General features: G+C 58.3%; 1 protein-coding gene across 4 annotated transcripts in view; it reads left to right on the top strand.

The window, feature by feature from the left end:
* The window catches only part of LOC137466451 (helicase SRCAP-like), a 54996-nt gene that overhangs the window by 10266 nt on the left and 25898 nt on the right, over positions 1–18832 (top strand). For all 4 annotated transcript variants that reach the window (XM_068178177.1, XM_068178176.1, XM_068178178.1 and 1 more), the window contains exons 3-9: positions 315–515; positions 4333–4518; positions 7163–7303; positions 11964–12120; positions 13987–14045; positions 14668–14749; positions 16489–16578. In XM_068178177.1, coding sequence (XP_068034278.1) covers positions 330–515; positions 4333–4518; positions 7163–7303; positions 11964–12120; positions 13987–14045; positions 14668–14749; positions 16489–16578 — 901 coding nt within the window. In that variant the 5' untranslated portion in view covers positions 315–329. The remainder of the gene's footprint in view (positions 1–314; positions 516–4332; positions 4519–7162; positions 7304–11963; positions 12121–13986; positions 14046–14667; positions 14750–16488; positions 16579–18832) is intronic.

Here is an 18832-nt window from a genome sequence, read left to right as displayed (position 1 = left end):
AAAATCCCCCCAAAATCCCCCCAAAATCCCAAATTTTCCCCTAAGAACCCCAAATTTTCCCCAAATTTTCCCGAATTTTCCCAAAATCTCCCGATTTTGCCCCGATTCCAGGTGCCCTCGGGCAGGATGACCGGCTCCAGCCCCGTGTCCCTGAGGACCCCAAACCCACCTGAAATCCCCCCAAAATCCTCCAAAATCCCCCCAAAATCCCAAATTTTCCCCTAAAATCCTTGAATTTTCCCCTAAAAACCCCAAATTTTCCCCAAATTTCCCCCGAATTTTCCCAAAACCTCCCGAATTTGCCCCGATTCCAGGTGCCCTCGGGCAGGATGACCGGCTCCAGCCCCGTGTCCCCGGCCTCGTCCTCGGGGGGCTCCCCCGGCAGCCCCTCCCCCCCCGGGCCCCCCCGGCCGGCGCCGCCCCCCGAGGGCCCCCCCGAGGGCCCCCCCGGACCCCCCGAGCCCCCCTGGCTGTGGGAGCGCAGCCCCGCCGAGATCGCCGAGCAGGCCAAGCACGTAAGGGTTAACTGGTTATACTGGTTTGTACTGGTTTGGACTGGGAACGGACTGGGAACGGGCTGGGGACGGGCTGGGAACAGTTATACTGGGTTATACTGGGTTATACTGGGATATACTGGGATATACTGGGAGCGCAGCCCCGCCGAGATCGCCGAGCAGGCCAAGCACGTAAGGGTTAAACCTTACTGGTTTGTACTGGTTTATACTGGTTTGTACTGGTTTGTACTGGGAACGGGCTGGGAATGGGCTGGGAACAGTTATACTGGGTTATACTGGGATATACTGGGGTATACTGGGGTATACTGGGATATACTGGGATATACTGGGATATACTGGGATATACTGGGAGCGCAGCCCCGCCGAGATTGCCGAGCAGGCCAAGCACGTAAGGGTTAACTGGTTATACTGGTTTGTACTGGTTTGTACTGGTTTGTACTGGTTTGTACTGGGGACGGGCTGGGAACGGGCTGGGAACAGTTATACTGGGATATACTGGGATATACTGGGATATACTGGGATATACTGGGATATACTGGGAGCGCAGCCCTGCCGAGATCGCCGAGCAGGCCAAGCACGTAAGGGTTAAACCTTACTGGTTTGTACTGGTTTGTACTGGTTTGTACTGGTTTGTACTGGGAGAGCGTTGGGGGGAACCGGAATGGACTGGGCAGGAATTGGGAGGGAACTGGGAGGGGACTGGTTTATACTGGGAGAAACTGGGAACAGACTGGGAGGGAACTGGGAACAAACTGGGGGAACTGGGAATGGACTGGGGGAACTGGGAACAAACTGGGGGAACTGGGAACGGACTGGGGGAACTGGGAACGGACTGGGGGAACTGGGAACGGACTGGGGGAACTGGGAACGGACTGGGGGAACTGGGAATGAACTGGGGGAACTGGGAACGGACTGGGGGAACTGGGAATGGACTGGGGGAACTGGGAACAAACTGGGGGACCTGGGAACAAACTGGGGGAACTGGGAATGGACTGGGGGAACTGGGAACAAACTGGGGGAACTGGGAACAAACTGGGAACAAACTGGGGGAACTGGGAACAAACTGGGGGAACTGGGAATGGACTGGGGGAACTGGGAACAAACTGGGGGAACTGGGAACGGACTGGGGGAACTGGGAACAAACTGGGGGAACTGGGAACGAACTGGGGGAACTGGGAATGGACTGGGGGAACTGGGAACAAACTGGGGGAACTGGGAACAAACTGGGGGAACTGGGAATGGACTGGGGGAACTGGGAACAAACTGGGGGACCTGGGAACAAACTGGGGGAACTGGGAATGGACTGGGGGAACTGGGAACAAACTGGGGGAACTGGGAACGGACTGGGGGAACCGTTCGCGATCTCTATTAACTTTTAAAGCAGTTTTGGTGTGATTTAACCCCAATTTTTCAATTTTTGGGATAAAATTTTGGAGATTTTGCCATTTTTTTGGGTTTTTTTCCCCTCACCTGTTCCTCACCTGTTCCTCACCTGTTCCTCACCTGTTCCTCACCTGTCCTCACCTGTCCCTCACCTGTTCCTCACCTGTTCCTCACCTGTTCCTCACCTGTTCCTTACCTGTTCCTCACCTGTCCCCAGGTGAAACCTTTCGATGTTTTCGAGCGAAGCAACCCCAATTTCCTCAATTTTTGGGATAAAATCTCGGGGTTTTTTTGCCGTTTTTTGGGGTTTTCTTGCCCCACCTGTCCTCACCTGTCCCTCACCTGTTCCTCACCTGTTCCTCACCTGTCCCTCACCTGTCCCTCACCTGTCCCCAGGTGAAACCTTTTGATGTTTTCGAGCGAAGCAACCCCAATTTCCTCAATTTTTGGGATAAAATCTCGGGGTTTTTTGCCATTTTTTGGGGTTTTCTTGCCCCACCTGTCCTCACCTGTCCCTCACTTGTCCCCAGGTGAAGCTTTTTGATGTTTTCGAGCGAAATAACCCCAATTTCCTCGATTTTTGGGATAAAATCTCGGGTTTTTTTTGCCGTTTTTGGGGGTTTTCTTGCCCCACCTGTTCCTCACCTGTCCTCACCTGTTCCTCACCTGTGCCTCACCTGTTCCTCACCTGTTCCTCACTTGTCTCACTTGTCCCTCACCTGTCCCCAGGTGAAGCCTTTCGATGTTTTCGATTGAAACAACCCCAATTTCCTCCATTTTTGGGATAAAATCTCGGGTTTTTTTGCCATTTTTTTGGGTTTTCTTGCCCCACCTGTCCTCACCTGTTCCTCACCTGTCCCTCACCTGTCTCGCATGTTCCTCACCTGTTCCTCACCTGTTCCTCACCTGTTCCTCACTTCCCTCACCTGTCCCAGGCGCGATCTCTATTAATGATTAAAGCAATTTTGGTGTGATTTAACCCAAATTTTTCAATTTTTGGCATAAAATTTTGGAGTTTTTTGCCATTTTTTTGGTTTTTTTTTCCCCTCACCTGTCCTCACCTGTCCTCACCTGTTCCTCACCTGTTCCTCACCCGTGCCTCACCTGTCCCCAGGTGAAGCCTTTCGATGTTTTCGAGTGAAACAACCCCAATTTCCTCGTTTTTTGCGATAAAATCTCGGGGTTTTTTGCCGTTTTTTGGGGTTTTCTTGCCCCACCTGTTCCTCACCTGTCCCTCACCTGTCCCTCACCTGTCCCTCACCTGTTCCTCACCTGTCCTCACCTGTCCCTCACCTGTTCCTCACCTGTCCTCACCTGTCCCAGGCGCGATCTCTTTTAACGATTAAAGCAATTTTGGTGTGATTTAACCCAAATTTTCAATTTTTGGGATAAAATTTTGGAGTTTTTTGCCATTTTTTTGGTTTTTTTTCCCCTCACCTGTCCCTCACGTGTTCCTCACCTGTCCCTCACCTGTCCCTCACCTGTCCTCACCTGTTCCTCACCTGTCTCTCACTTGTCTCACCTGTTCCTCACCTGTCCCCAGGTGAAGCCTTTCGATGTTTTCCAGCGAAACAACCCCAATTTCCTCGATTTTTGGGATAAAATCTCGGGGTTTTTTGCCGTTTTTTGGGGTTCTCTTGCCCCACCTGTTCCTCACCTGTTCCTCACCTGTTCCTCACCTGTCTCTTACTTGTCTCACCTGTTCCTCACCTGTCCCTCACCTGTTCCTCACCTGTCCCCAGGTGAAACCTTTCGATGTTTTCGATTGAAACAACCCCAATTTCCTCGATTTTTGGGATAAAATCTCGGGGTTTTTTGCCGTTTTTTTGGGTTTTCTTGCCCCACCTGTTCCTCACCTGTCCTCAACTGTCCCTCACCTGTTCCTCACCTGTCTCTCACTTGTCTCACTTGTCCCTCACCTGTCCCCAGGTGAAACCTTTCGATGTTTTCCAGCGAAACAACCCCAATTTCCTCCATTTTTGGGATAAAATCTCGGGGTTTTTTGCCGTTTTTGGGGGTTTTCTTGCCCCACCTGTTCCTCACCTGTGCCTCACCTGTCCTCACCTGTTCCTCACCTGTCACTTGTCTCACCTGTCCCTCACCTGTCCCTCACCTGTTCCTCACCTGTCCCTCACCTGTCCCTCACCTGTCCCCAGGTGAAACCTTTCGATGTTTTCGATTGAAACAACCCCAATTTCCTCCAATTTTGGGATAAAATCTCGGGGTTTTTTGCCATTTTTTTGGGTTTTCTTGCCCCACCTGTTCCTCACCTGTCCCTCACCTGTCCCCAGGTGAAACCTTTCGATATTTTCGAGCGAAACAACCCCAATTTCCTCCATTTTTGGGATAAAATCTCGGGGTTTTTTGCCGTTTTTTGGGGTTTTCTTGCCTCACCTGTCCTCACCTGTGCCTCACCTGTCCCTCACCTGCGCAGGAGGCCGAGGTGGAGCACCGCGTGGCCGAGATGAAGCGCGAGGGGTTCTGGTCGCTGCGGCGCCTGCCCAAGGTGCCCGAGCCGGCGCGGCCCAAGGTGCACTGGGACTACCTGTGCGAGGAGATGCAGTGGCTGGCCGCCGACTTCGCCCAGGAGCGGCGCTGGAAGAGGGGCGTGGCCAGGAAGGTAACACACCTGGGCACACCTGGGCGAAATTCGGGCGAAATTCGGGCGAAATTTGGGTGAAATCTGGGCGAAAATTGGGTGAAAATTGGGTGAAATTTGGGGGAGTTTTGGGTGTTTTTTGATGGTTTTTGGTTGCCTGGAGCAGCTGTGGTGGCATCTCAGGTGGGTTTGGGGCACCTGGAGAAGCTCAGGTGACACCTGGGCACACCTGGGCACACCTGGGCGAAAATTGGGCGAAAATTGGGCGAAATTTGGGTGAAATTTGGGTGAAACTGGGGCGAGTTTTGGGTGTTTTTTGATTGTTTTTGGTTGCCTGGAGCAGCTGTGGTGGCATCTCAGGTGGGTTTGGGGCACCTGGAGAAGCTCAGGTGACACCTGGGCACACCTGGGCACACCTGGGCGAAATTTGGGCGAAATTCAGTCGAAAATTAGGTGAAAATTGGGTGAAATTGGGGCGGGTTTTGGGTGTTTTTTGATGGTTTTTGGTTGCCTTGAGCACCTGTGGTGGCATCTCAGGTGGGTTTGATGACCTGGAGAAGCTCAGGTGACACCTGGGCACACCTGGCCACACCTGAATGCACCTGGGCGAAAATTGGGTGAAATTTGGGTGAAATTGGGGCGAGTTCTGGGTGTTTTTTGATGGTTTTTGGTTGCCTGGAGCAGCTGTGGTGGCATCTCAGGCGGGTTTGGGGCACCTGGAGAAGCTCAGGTGACACCTGGGCACACCTGGACACACCTGGGCGAAAATTGGGCCAAATTCGGGCGAAATTTGTGTGAAATTTGGGTGAAATTTGGGTGAAGTTGGGGTGAGTTTTGGGTGTTTTTTGATGGTTTTTTTTGCCTTCAGAACCTGTGGTGGCATCTCAGGTGGGTTTGGGGCACCTGGAGAAGCTCAGGTGACACCTGGGCACACCTGGGCGAAAATTGGACAAACTTTGGGTGAAATTTGGGCGAAATTTGGGCGAGTTTTGGGTGTTTTTTGATGGTTTTTGGTTGCCTTGAGCACCTGTGGTGGCATCTCAGGTGGGTTTGAGCACCTGGAGAAGCTCAGGTGACACCTGGGCACACCTGGGCGAAAATTGGGCGAAAATTGGGCAAAAACTGGGTGAAATTTGGGCGAAAATTGGGCGAGTTTTGGGTGTTTTTTGATGGTTTTTGGTTGCCTGGAGCAGCTGTGGTGGCATCTCAGGTGGGTTTGGAGCACCTGGAGAAGCTCAGGTGACACCTGGGCACACCTGGCCACACCTGGGCGAAAATTGGGCCAAATTCGGGTGAAATTTGGGTGAAATTTGGGTGAAATTTGGGTGAAGTTGGGGCGAGTTTTGGGTGTTTTTTGATGGTTTTGGTTGCCTTGAGCAGCTGTGGTGGCATCTCAGGTGGGTTTGAGCACCTGGAGAAGCTCAGGTGACAGCTGGGCACACCTGGGCACACCTGGGCGAAATTTGGGTGAAATTTGGGTGAACTTTGGGTGAAATTGGGGCGAGTTTTGGGTGTTTTTGATGGTTTTTGGTTGCCTTGAGCACCTGTGGTGGCATCTCAGGTGGGTTTGATGACCTGTCACAGCTGTGTCTCACCTGTGTCACACCTCTCTCTCACCTGTGTCACGCCTGTGCCTCACCTGTGTCACATATCTCTGCCTCTCACCTGTGCCACACCTGTGTCACACCTGTCTCACCTGTGTCTCACCTGTGCCTCACCTGTGCTTCACCTGTGTCTCACCTGTGTCACACCTGTCACACCTGTGTCTCACCTGTGTCTCACCTGTGTCACACCTGTCACACCTGTGTCACACCTGTCTCTGCCTCTCACCTGTCACCTGTGTGTCACCTGTGTGTCACCTGTGTGTCACCTGTGCCACACCTGTGTCACTCCTGTCTCACCTGTCTGTGCTCACCTGTCTCTCACCTGTTTCTCACCTGTGTCTCACCTGTCTGTGGTCACCTGTGTCTCACCTGTGTCACACCTGTGTCACTCCTGTCTCACCTGTCTGTGGTCACCTGTGTCACACCTGTGTCACACCCGTGTCTCACCTGTGTCACGCCTCTCACCTGTCTGTGCTCACCTGTGTCTCACCCGTATCACACCTGTGTTTCTCACCTGTGTCTCACCTGTCTCACCTGTCTTATCTGTCACACCTGTCACCTGTATTCTCACCTGTGTTCTCACTTCTCATCTGTCTGTGCTCACCTGTCTCACCTGTGTCTCACCTGTCTCTCACCTGTGTCTCCCCGGCAGGTGGTGTGGATGGTGATGTGGCACCACGAGGAGCAGCGGGGTCGGGGTGTCACACCCGTGTCACACCCGTGTCACACCTGTGTCACACCTGTCTCTCACCTGTGTCACACCTGTGTCACACCTGTCTCTCACCTGTGTCTCACCTGTCTCACCTGTGTCTCACCTGTGTCACACCTGTGTCTCACCTGTCTCACCTGTCACACCTGTGTCACACCTGTGTCTCACCTGTCTCACCCGGCAGGTGGTGCGGATGGTGATGCGGCACCACGAGGAGCAGCGGGGTCGGGGTGTCACACCCGTGTCACACCCGTGTCACACCCGTGTCACACCCGTGTCACACCCGTGTCACACCTGTCTCTCCTCACCTGTCTCACCTGTCTCTCACCTGTCTCACCTGTCTCCCCGGCAGGTGGTGCGGATGGTGATGCGGCACCACGAGGAGCAGCGGCAGCGCCAGGAGCGCGCCAAGCGCGAGGAGCAGGCCAAGCTGCGCCGCGTGGCCGCCGCCATCGCCCGCGAGGTGCGCCACTTCTGGAGCAGCGTCGAGAAGGTACCCGGCACACCTGGGCACACCTGGGCACACCTGGGGGGCAGGGGGGACACACCTGGGCACACGTGGGCACACGTGGGCACACCTGGGCACACCTGGGGGGGCAGGGGGGACACACTTGGGGGGGCACATGGGACACACCTGGGCACACCTGGGCACACCTGGGCACACCTGGGCACACCTGGGGGGCAGGAGGGACACACAGGCACACCTGGGCACACCTGGGGGGGCAGGGGGGACACACCTGGGGACACCTGGGGGCACATGGGACACACCTGGGCACACCTGGACACACCTGGGCACACCTGGGCACACCTGGGGGGGGCAGGGGGGGCACACCTGGGCACACCCTGGGGGGTAGGGGGGACACACGGGCACACCTGGACCCACCTGGGGCACACCTGGGTTAGATCTTGGGCACACCTGGGGCACACCTGGGCACACCTGGACACACCTGGGCACACCTGGGGCACACCTGGGGCACTCCTGGGCACACCTGGGTTGTACGTTGGACACACCTGGACACACCTGGGCACACCTGGGCATACCTGGGGCACACCTGGGGCACTCCTGGGCACACCTGGGTTGTACGTTGGACACACCTGGACACACCTGGACACACCTGGGCACACCTGGGCATACCTGGGGCCCACCTGGGCCCACCTGGGCACACCTGGGTACACCTGGGTACACCTGGGTTGTACGTTGGACACACCTGGACACACCTGGGCACACCTGGACACACCTGGGCACACCTGGACACACCTGGGTACACCTGGGCATACCTGGGGCACACCTGGGGACACCTGGGGCACACCTGGGGCACACCTGGGGCACACCTGGGCACACCTGGGCACACCTGGGTTGTACGTTGGGCACACCTGGGTACACCTGGGCACACCTGGACACACCTGGGCACCCCACAGGGTCCCATTGACTCCCGGGTGCTCGTTGGCGCCCGCTGGTGCCCATCAGTGACCATGGGTGACCACAGGTGACCACCAGTGACCGTCACTGACCACTGCTGACCAGTAATGACCCCTGGGTGACCACTGCCGGCCTGACCACCGCTGACCAGCGGTGACCGGTGGTGACCTGACCACTGCTGACCTGACCCGTGGTGACCACTGCTGACCGGTGGTGACCACTGCTGACCTGACCACCGCTGACCAGCAGTGACCACTGCTGACCGGTGGTGACCAGCGGTGACCAGCGGTGACCGGTGGTGACCACTGCTGACCTGACCACTGCTGACCAGCGGTGACCACTGCTGACCTGACCAATGATCACCCCTGGGTGACCACTGCCGACCTGACCAATGATGACCACTGCTGACCTGACCACTGCTGACCCATGGTGACCACTGCTGACCTGACCAGTGATGACCAGTGGTGACCACTGCTGACCTGACCCATGGTGACCACTGCTGACCCATGGTGACCACTGCTGACCTGACCAGTGATGACCAGTGGTGACCACTGCTGACCTGACCCATGGTGACCACTGCTGACCCATGGTGACCACTGCTGACCTGACCAATGATGACCAGCGATGACCACTGCTGACCTGACCAGTGATTACCCCTGGGTGACCACTGCCGACCTGACCACTGCTGACCTGTGGTGACCACTGCTGACCGGTGGTGACCTTTGCTGACCTGACCAGTGATGACCAGTGGTGACCACCGCTGACCTGGCCACTGCTGACCAGGGGTGACCTTTGCTGACCTGACCAGTGATGACCAGTGGTGACCACTGCTGACCAGCGATGACCACTGCCAACCTGACCAGTGATTAACCCTGGGTGACCACTGCTGACCTGACCACTGCTGACCAGCGGTGACCACTGCTGACCACTGCTGACCCCTGGGTGACCACTGCTGACCTGACCAATGATGATCACTGCTGACCTGATCACTGCTGACCAGCGATGACCACTGCCAACCTGACCAGTGATCACCCCTGGGTGACCACTGCCGACCTGACTAGTGCTGACCTGTGGTGACCACTGCTGACCACTGCTGACCCCTGGGTGGCCACTGCTGACCAGTGGTGACCACTGCTGACCACTGCCGACCTGACCATTGCTGACCGGTGGTGACCACTGCTGACCTGACCACTGCTGACCGGTGGTGACCACTGCTGACCTGACCAGTGATGACCAGTAATGGCCTGACCATTGCTGACCACTGATGACCACTGCTGACCACTACTGGTCATTTCTGACCGCTACTGACCGCTGCTGACCGCTTCTGAGCACTGGTGACCAGTGTTGACCACTGCTGACCACTACTGGGCGCTTCTGACCGCTGCTGACCACTGCTGATGGCTGGTGACCACTGCTGACCACTGACCAGTGATGACCACTGCTGACCACTTCTGGTCACTTCTGACCACTGCTGACCAGTGATGACCACTGCTGACCGCTACTGGCCACTTCTGACCACTTCTGACCACTACTGACCGCTGCTGACCGGCGATGATCCCTGCTGACCACTGACCAGTGATGACCACTGCTGACAGCTGGTGACCACTGCTGACCACTGACCAGTGAGGATCACTGCTGGCCACTTTTGACTGCTACTGACCACTGCTGGCCACTTCTTCTGACCACTGCTGACCACTGCTGACAGCTGGTGACCACTGCTGACTCATGACCAGTGATGACCACTGCTGACCATTACTGGCCACTTCTGATCACTGCTGACCGGCGATGATCCCTGCTGACCGCTCACCAGCGATGACCACTGCTGACCATTACTGGTCATTTCTGACCACTACTAACCACTTCTGACCACTGCTGACCGGTGATGACCACTGCTGACCACTTCTGACCACTGCTGACCGGTGATGACTGCTGCTGACCACTACTGGTCACTTCTGACCACTGCTGACCACTGCTGACAGCTGGTGACCACTGCTGACCCCTGACCAGTGATGACCACTGCGGACCACTTCTGACCACTGCTGATCACTGCTGACCGGCGATGATCCCTGCTGACCGCTCACCAGCGATGATCACTGCTGACCATTACTGGTCATTTCTGACCACTTCTGACCACTTCTGACCACTGCTGACCGGTGATGACCACTGCTGACCACTTCTGACCACTGCTGACCTCTACTGACCGCTTCTGAGCAGTGCTGACCACTGACCAGTGATGACCACTGTTGACTACTACTGGTCACTTCTGACCACTGCTGACCACTACTGACCGCTACTGACCACTACTGACCAGTGGTGACCACTACTGACCAGTGGTGACCACTACTGGCCACTACTGACCGCTGCTGACCACTACTGGCTACTGACCCGGGTGGGCACACAGGTAACCCGGGCAGTGCCCCTGGTTCCTGGGCGGGGCCCCAGGTGAGCGCAGGTGACCCGGGCGGGCACACAGGTGTCCCGGGTGGTGCCCCCGGCGCCCGGGCGGAGCCCCAGGTGAGCGTAGGTGACCCGGGCGGGGCCCCAGGTGAGCACAGGTGACCCGGGCGGGCACACAGGTGTCCCGGGCGGTGCCCCCGGCGCCCGGGCGGGGCTCCAGGTGAGCGCAGGTGCCCCAGGTGAGTGCAGGTGACCCGGGTGGGCACACAGGTGACCCGGGCGGGCACACAGGTGTCCCGGGCGGTGCCCCCGGCGCCCGGGCGGGGCCCCAGGTGAACACAGGCGACCCAGGCGGGCACTCAGGTGACCCAGGCAGTGCCCCAGGTGAGCGCAGGTGACCCGGGTGGTGCCCCCGGCGCCTGGGCGGAGCGCCAGGTGAGCGCAGGTGCCCCAGGTGAGCGCAGGTGACCCGGGTGGTGCCCCCGGTGCCCGGGCAGAGCCCCAGGTGAGTGCAGGTGTCCCGGGCGGGCACACAGGTGACCCGGGTGGGCACACAGGTGTCCCGGGTGGTGCCCCCGGCGCCCGGGCGGAGCCTCAGGTGAGCACAGGTGACCCGGGCGGGCACACAGGTGTTCCGGGTGGTGCCCCCGGTGCCTGGGCGGAGCGCCAGGTGAGCGCAGGTGCCCCAGGTGAGCGCAGGTGACCCGGGCGGGCACACAGGTGACCAGGGCGGTGCCCCCGGCGCCCGGGCGGAGCCCCAGGTGATCGTAGGTGACCCGGGCGGTGCCCCAGGTGAGCGCAGGTGCCCCAGGTGAGCGCAGGTGACCCGGGCGGGCACACAGGTGACCTGGGCGGGCACACAGGTGAGCGCAGGTGACCCGGGCGGTGCCCCCGGTGCCCGGGCGGAGCCCCCGGCGCCCGGGCGGGGCCCCAGGTGAGCGCAGGTGACCCGGGTGGGGCCCCAGGTGAGCGCAGGTGACCCGGGCGGTGCCCCCGGTGCCCGGGCGGAGCCCCCGGTGCCCGGGCGGGGCCCCAGGTGAGCGCAGGTGACCCGGGTGGGGCCCCAGGTGAGCGCAGGTGACCCGGGCGGTGCCCCCGGTGCCCGGGCGGAGCCCCCGGTGCCCGGGCGGGGCCCCAGGTGAGCGCAGGTGACCTGGGTGGTGCCCCCGGGCGGAGCGCCAGGTGAGCGCAGGTGACCCGGGTGAGCGTAGGTGACCCGGGCGGGGCCCCAGGTGAGCGCAGGTGACCCGGGCGGTGCCCCCGGTGCCCGGGCGGAGCCCCTGGCGCCCGGGCGTGGCCCCAGGTGAGCGCAGGCGTGCCGCCCGCCCCGCCGCAGGTGGTGCAGTTCAAGCAGCAGTCGCGGCTGGAGGAGAAGCGCAAGAAGGCGCTGGACCTGCAGCTGGACTTCATCGTGGGCCAGACCGAGCGCTACTCGGACCTGCTGAGCCGCAGCCTCAACGCGCCCCGGCCACGCCCCGCCCTCACCTGCGCAGGTGCGCGCCGACGCCTCCCGGGGGGGGGAAGGGAAAGGGGGGGGGGGTTTGGGGGTTACCTGAGGGGGGGAGGGGGCAGCTGGGAGGGAGGGGGCACCTGGGGGGGATTTGGGGGCAGCTGGGGGGGGAGGGGCAGCTGGGAGGGGGTTTGGGGTCACGTGTGGGAGGAGGGGGCAGCTGGGAGGGGGGATTTGGGGTCACCTGGGGGGGGGAGGGGGCAGCTGGGGGGGGGTTGGGGGCATTTGGGGTCACCTGGGGGGGGAGGGGGCAGCTGTGAGGAGGTTTGGGGTCACCTGAGGGGGGATTTGGGGTCACCTGGGGAGGGAGGGGGCACCTGGGGGGGATTTAGGGACACCTGGGGGGGTTTGGGGTCACCTGATGGGGGAGGGGGCAGCTGGGGGGGGGTTTGGGGTCACCTGGGGTGGGAGGGGGCAGCTGGGGGGGATTTGGGGTCACCTGATGGGGGAGGGGGCAGCTGGAGGGGGTTTGGAGTCACCTGGGGTGGGAGGGGGCAGCTGGAGGGGATTTGGGGGCATTTGGGGTCACCTGGGGGGGATTTGGGGGCATTTGGGGTCACCTGGGGGGGCAGGGGGCAGCTGGGGGGGGAGGGGCAGCTGGGAGGGGGTTTGGGGTCATCTTGGGGGGGGTTTGGGGTCACCTGAGGTGGGGGGAGGGGGCAGCTGGGGGGGAGGGGGCAGCTGGAGGGGGTTTGGGGTCACCTGGGGGGGGTTTGGGGGCACCGTGATGGGTTTGGGGTCACCTGAGGGGGGAGGGGGCACCTTGAGGGGTTTGGGGTCACCTGAGGGGGGGAGGGGGCAGCTGGGGGGGGTTTGGGGTCACCTGAGGGGGGATTTGGGGTCCCCTGGGGGGGATTTAGGGGCACCTGGGGGGGTTGGGGTCACCTTGAGGGGTTTGGGGTCACCTGGGGGGGATTTGGGGTCACCTGAGGGGGGATTTGGGGTCACCTGAGGGGGGATTTGGGGTCACCTGGAGGGGCGAGGGGTCGCCTGGGGGGGGTTTGGGGTCACCTTGGGGGTGTTGAGGAAGGGTTGGGGATCACCTGTGGGGTCTGGGAGGGGATCAGGTGTCACCCATGGGTGCCCAGGTGTCACCCGTGGGTGCCCAGTTCTCACCTGTGGGTGCCCCACTCTCACCTGTGGGTGCCCAGGTCTCACCTGTGGGCGCCCAGGTGTCACCCGTGGGTGCCCAGGTGTCACCCATGGGTGCCCTGCTCTTACCTGTGGGTGCTCAGGTGTCACCCGTGGGCGCCCAGGTGTCACCTGTGGGTGCCCAGGGGTCACCTGTGGGCGCCCAGGTGTCACCCGTGGGTGCCCAGGTGTCACCCGTGGGTGCCCCCGCTCTCACCTGTGGGTACCCAGGTGCCACCCGTGGGTGCCCAGGTGTCACCCATGGGCGCCCAGGTGTCACCTGTGGGCACCCAGGTGTCACCCGTGGGTGCCCAGGTGTCACCTGTGGGCACCCAGGTGTCACCCGTGGGTGCCCAGGTGTCACCTGTGGGTGCCCAGGTGTCACCCGTGGGTGCCCAGGTGTCACCCATGGGTGCCCAGGTGTCACCTGTGGGTGCCCAGGTATCACCCATGGGTGCTCTGCTCTCACCCGTGGGTACCCAGGTGTCACCCGTGGGTGTCCAGGTGTCACCTGTGGGTGCCCAGGTGTCACCCATGGGTGCCCCGCTCTCACCTGTGGGTGCCCAGGTGTCACCCGTGGGTGCCCCGCTCTCACCCGTGGGTGCCCAGGTGTCACCTGTGGGTGCCCCACTCTCACCTGTGGGTGCCCAGGTGTCACCCGTGGGTGCCCAGGTGTCACCCGTGGGTGCCCCACCCTCACCTGTCCTCTCCTTTGCAGCCTCGGCCGAGAGCCCCCCCCGGCCCCTCGGGGACCTCCTGGGCTCCCTCCCCCCACAGGTACCGCCCCTCCCCCACCCTACACAGCCCCTCCCCCCGCAGGTACCGCCCCTCCCCCACCCTTCCCCTCCCCCACCCCACCCTTCCCCTCTCCCCGCAGGCACCGCCCCTCCCCCACCCTACACAGCCCCTCCGCCACCCTACACAGCCCCTCCCCCACCTTACACTGCCCCTCCCCCACCTTACACTGCCCCTCCCCCACCTTACACTGCCCCTCCCCCACCCTTCCCCTCCCCCCACAGGTACCGCCCCTCCCCCACCTTACACTGCCCCTCCCCCACCTTACACTGCCCCTCCCCCACCTTACACAGCCCCTCCCCCACCCTACCCTTCCCCTCTCCCACCCGTCCCCTCCCCCTGGGTACTGCCCCTCCCCCATCTTACACTGCCCCTCCCCCACCTTACACAGCCCCTCCCCCCGCAGGTACTGCCCCTCCCCCACCCACCCTTCCCCCCCACTCTCCCCTGTTCCCTCCCCCACTCTCACCTGTCCCCTCCCCTCCCTCACCTGTCCCCTCCCCCACTCTCACCTGTCCCCTCCCCCACCCTCACCTGTCCCCTCCCCCTCTCCCCTCCCCCTCTCCCCTGTCCCCTCCCCCCCTCACCTGTCCCCTCCCCCCAGGTGCTGCGGCGGGGCCGGGACCCTCCCCCGCCCTGGGGCCCGCGCGAGGAGGACGAAGAGTTCGAGGCGGAGGAGGAGGAGGGTGAGGGGGGAGGGGCAGGGGGGGAGGGGCAGGGGCAGCTGAGGACAGGGAGGGACGGGGCGGGGGAGGGGACGGACCGCCACGGCACGGCGCCGTTTTGGCGCCGTTTCGGCGTCACCCGCCGCCATTTTGTGGCCACCCGGCGCCATTTTGTTGACACCTGGCGCCATTTTGGCGTCACTCGCTGCCATTTTGGTGTCACCCGGCGCCATTTTGTTGACACCCAGCGCCATTTTGGCGTCAATCGCTGCCATTTTGTTGTCACCCGGCGCCATTTTGGTGTCACCCGGCGCCATTTTGTTGTCACCCGGCGCCATTTTGTTGTCACCCGGCGCCATTTTGGTGTCATCCGGCGCCATTTTGGTGTCGCTCGCTGCCATTTTGTTGTCACCCGGCGCCATTTTGTTGTCACCCGGCGCCATTTTGGTGTCACCGGCGCCATTTTGTTGTCACCCGGCGCCATTTTGTTGTCACCCGCTGCCATTTTGTTGTCACCCGGCGCCATTTTGTTGTCACCTGGCGCCATTTTGTTGTCACCCGGCGCCATTTTGGCGTCACCCGGCGCCATTTTGTTGTCACCCGGCGCCATTTTGTTGTCACCTGGCGCCATTTTGTTGTCACCCGGCACCATTTTGACGTCACCCCGGCGCCATTTTGTGACTACCTGGCCCCATTTTGTGGTCACCTGCTGCCATTTTGGTGTCAACCAGCGCCATTTTGTTGTCACCCGGCGCCATTTTGTTGTCACCCGGCGCCATTTTGTTGTCAACCGGCGCCATTTTGTTGTCACCTGGCGCCATTTTGTTGTCACCCGTCGCCATTTTGGTGTCACCTGGCGCCATTTTGTTGTCACCCGGCGCCATTTTGTTGTCAACTGGCGCCATTTTGGTGTCACCCGGCGCCATTTTGGTGTCACCTGGCGCCATTTTGGCGTCACCCCGGTGCCATTTTGTTGTCACCCGGTGCCATTTTGTTGTCAACCGGCGCCATTTTGGTGTCACCCGGCGCCATTTTGGCGTCACCCGGCGCCATTTTGTTGTCACCTGGCGCCATTTTGTTGCCATTTTGGAGCCGTTTGGCGCCATTTTTTGCCGCTTGTTGCCATTTTTGAGCCGTTTTGTGCCTTTAGTGCCGTTCAGTGACACTTTGATGAAGTTTTGGTTCTATTTTTGGCCACTTTTTGCCATTTTGGTGCCATTTGTTGCCATTTTGGAGCCGTTTGGTGCCATTTTGGAGACATTTTGGTTCTATTTTTTGCCATTTTTTGCCGTTTTGTGCCATTTGTTGCCATTTGCTGCCGTTTGGTGCCATTTTGGAGACATTTTGGTTCTATTTTTTGCCATTTTTTGCTATTTTGGTGCTATTTGTTGCCATTTGCTGCCGTTTTGTGCCATTTTGGAGACATTTTGGTTCTATTTTTTACCATTTTTTGCCATTTTGGTGCTATTTATTGCCATTTGCTGCCGTTTTGTGCCATTTTGGTGCCATTTATTGCCATTTTGGAGCCGTTTGGTGCCATTTTGATGATGTTTTGGTTCTGTTTTTTGCCCTTTTTTGCCATTTTGGTGCCATTTGTTGCCATTTGCTGCCGTTTTGTGCCATTTTGGAGCCGTTTGGTGCCATTTTGGAGACATTTTGGTTCTATGTTTTGCCATTTTGGTGCCGTTTTGTGCCGTTTTGGTGCAATTTTGGTGCTGTTTTGGTGCCCCTTGTTGACCCCCGGTGCCCCCCGTGCCCAGGTGAGGATGAGGAGGACACGATCGCGGCCCAGGAGCGCCTGGAGGGCGACGTCGATCACCAGCAGGAGCTGGACGACCTGGCCAGGGAGGGTAAGGGACAAAAACACCCCAAAATCACCCAAAATTACCCCAAATCACCCCCCAAAAAAATCTAAAACCACCCAAAATTACTCCAAAATCACCCAAAATCACGCAAAACCCCCAGCAGGAGCTGGACGACCCAGCCAGGGAGGGTAAGGGACAAAAACACCCCAAAATTACCCCAAATCACCCCAAAAAACATCCAAAATCACCCAAAATTACTCCAAAATCACCCAAAATCACTCAAAACCCCCAGCAGGAGCTGGGCAACTTGGTAAGGGAGGGTAAGGGACAAAAACACCCCAAAATTACCCAAAAGCACCCAAAATCACCCCAAAAAATATCCCAAATCACTCAAAATCGCCCCAAAAAAACTGCCTAAAATATTTTAAATTGACCTAGAATTACCCCAAATCGCCCCAAATCACCCCAAAATCGCCTAAAATTCCCCCAGAATTACTCAAAATACCCCAGTATCACCAAAAATACCCCAGAATCACCCAAATTCACCTCAAAATCACCCAAAATCACCCCAAAACCCCCAGCAGGAGCTGGACGACCCGGCCAGGGAGGGTAAGGGACAAAAACACCCCAAAAGTGCCCAAAATTACCCCAGAATCATCCCAAAAAATACCCAAATTCACCCCAAAATCACCCAAAATCACCCAAAACACCCAGCAGTAGCTGGACAATTTGGTCCGGGAGGGTAAGGGACAAAAACACCCCAAAGTTACCCAAAAGCTTTCAAAATCACCCCAAAAAATATCTAAAATCACCCAAAATTACTCCAAAATCAACCCAAAATCACTCAAAGCCCCCAGCAGGAGCTGGACGACCTGGCCAGGGAGGGTAAGGGACAAAAACACCCCAAAATTACCCCAAATCAACTGAAAAAATATCCAAGATCACCCCAAAATCACCCCAAAACCCCCAGCAGGAGCTGGGCAACTTGGTCAGGGAGGGTAAGGGACAAAAACACCCCAAAAGCACCCAAAATTACCCCAAATCACCCCAAAAAATACCCCGAATCACCCTAAAATCACCCAAAATCACCCAAAACTGCCAGCAGTAGCTGGACAATTTGGTCCGGGAGGGTAAGGGACAAAAACACCCCAAAATTACCCAAAAGCATTCAAAATCACCCCAAAAAATATCTAAAATCACCCAAAATTACTCCAAAATCAACCCAAAATCACTCAAAGCCCCCAGCAGGAGCTGGACGACCTGGCCAGGGAGGGTAAGGGACAAAAACACCCCAAAATTACCCCAAATCACCCCTAAAAATATCCAAGATCACCCAAAATTACTCCAAAATCCACCCAAAATCACCCCAAAACCCCCAGCAGGAGCTGGACGACCCAGCCAGGGAGGGTAAGGGACAAAAACACCCCAAAATTACCCCAAATCACCCCAAAAAACATCCAAAATCACCCAAAATTACTCCAAAATCACCCAAAATCACTCAAAACCCCCAGCAGGAGCTGGGCAACTTGGTAAGGGAGGGTAAGGGACAAAAACACCCCAAAATTACCCAAAAGCACCCAAAATCACCCCAAAAAATATCCCAAATCACTCAAAATCGCCCCAAAAAACTGCCTAAAATATTTTAAATTGACCTAGAATTACCCCAAATCGCCCCAAATCACCCCAAAATCGCCTAAAATTCCCCCAGAATTACTCAAAATACCCCAGTATCACCCAAAATACCCCAGAATCACCCAAATTCACCTCAAAATCACCCAAAATCACCCCAAAACCCCCAGCAGGAGCTGGACGACCCGGCCAGGGAGGGTAAGGGACAAAAACACCCCAAAAGTGCCCAAAATTACCCCAGAATCATCCCAAAAAATACCCAAAATCACCCCAAAATCACCCAAAACCACCCAAAATACCCAGCAGGAGCTGGGCAACTTGGTCAGGGAGAGTAAGGGACAAAAACACCCCAAAATTACCCCAAATCACCCCAAAAAATATCCAAAATCACCCAAAATTACTCCAAAATCCACCCATAATCACCCAAAACCCCCAGCAGTAGCTGGACAACCTGGCCAGGGAGGGTAAGGGACAAAAACACCCCAAAATTACCCCAAATCAACCGAAAAAATGTCTGAGATCACCCCAAAATCACCCAAAATCCCCAGCAGGAGCTGGACAACCTGGCCAGGGAGGGTAAGGGACAAAAACACCCCAAAATTACCCCAAATCAACCGAAAAAATGTCTGAGATCACCCCAAAATCACCCAAAATCCCCAGCAGGAGCTGG

The sequence above is a fragment of the Anomalospiza imberbis genome, unplaced genomic scaffold (assembly GCF_031753505.1).
Source record: "Anomalospiza imberbis isolate Cuckoo-Finch-1a 21T00152 unplaced genomic scaffold, ASM3175350v1 scaffold_214, whole genome shotgun sequence".
Lineage (NCBI taxonomy): Eukaryota > Metazoa > Chordata > Aves > Passeriformes > Viduidae > Anomalospiza > Anomalospiza imberbis.
The sequence above is the reverse complement of the archived record's forward strand: the minus strand, read 5'-3'. Positions and strand labels throughout refer to the sequence as shown.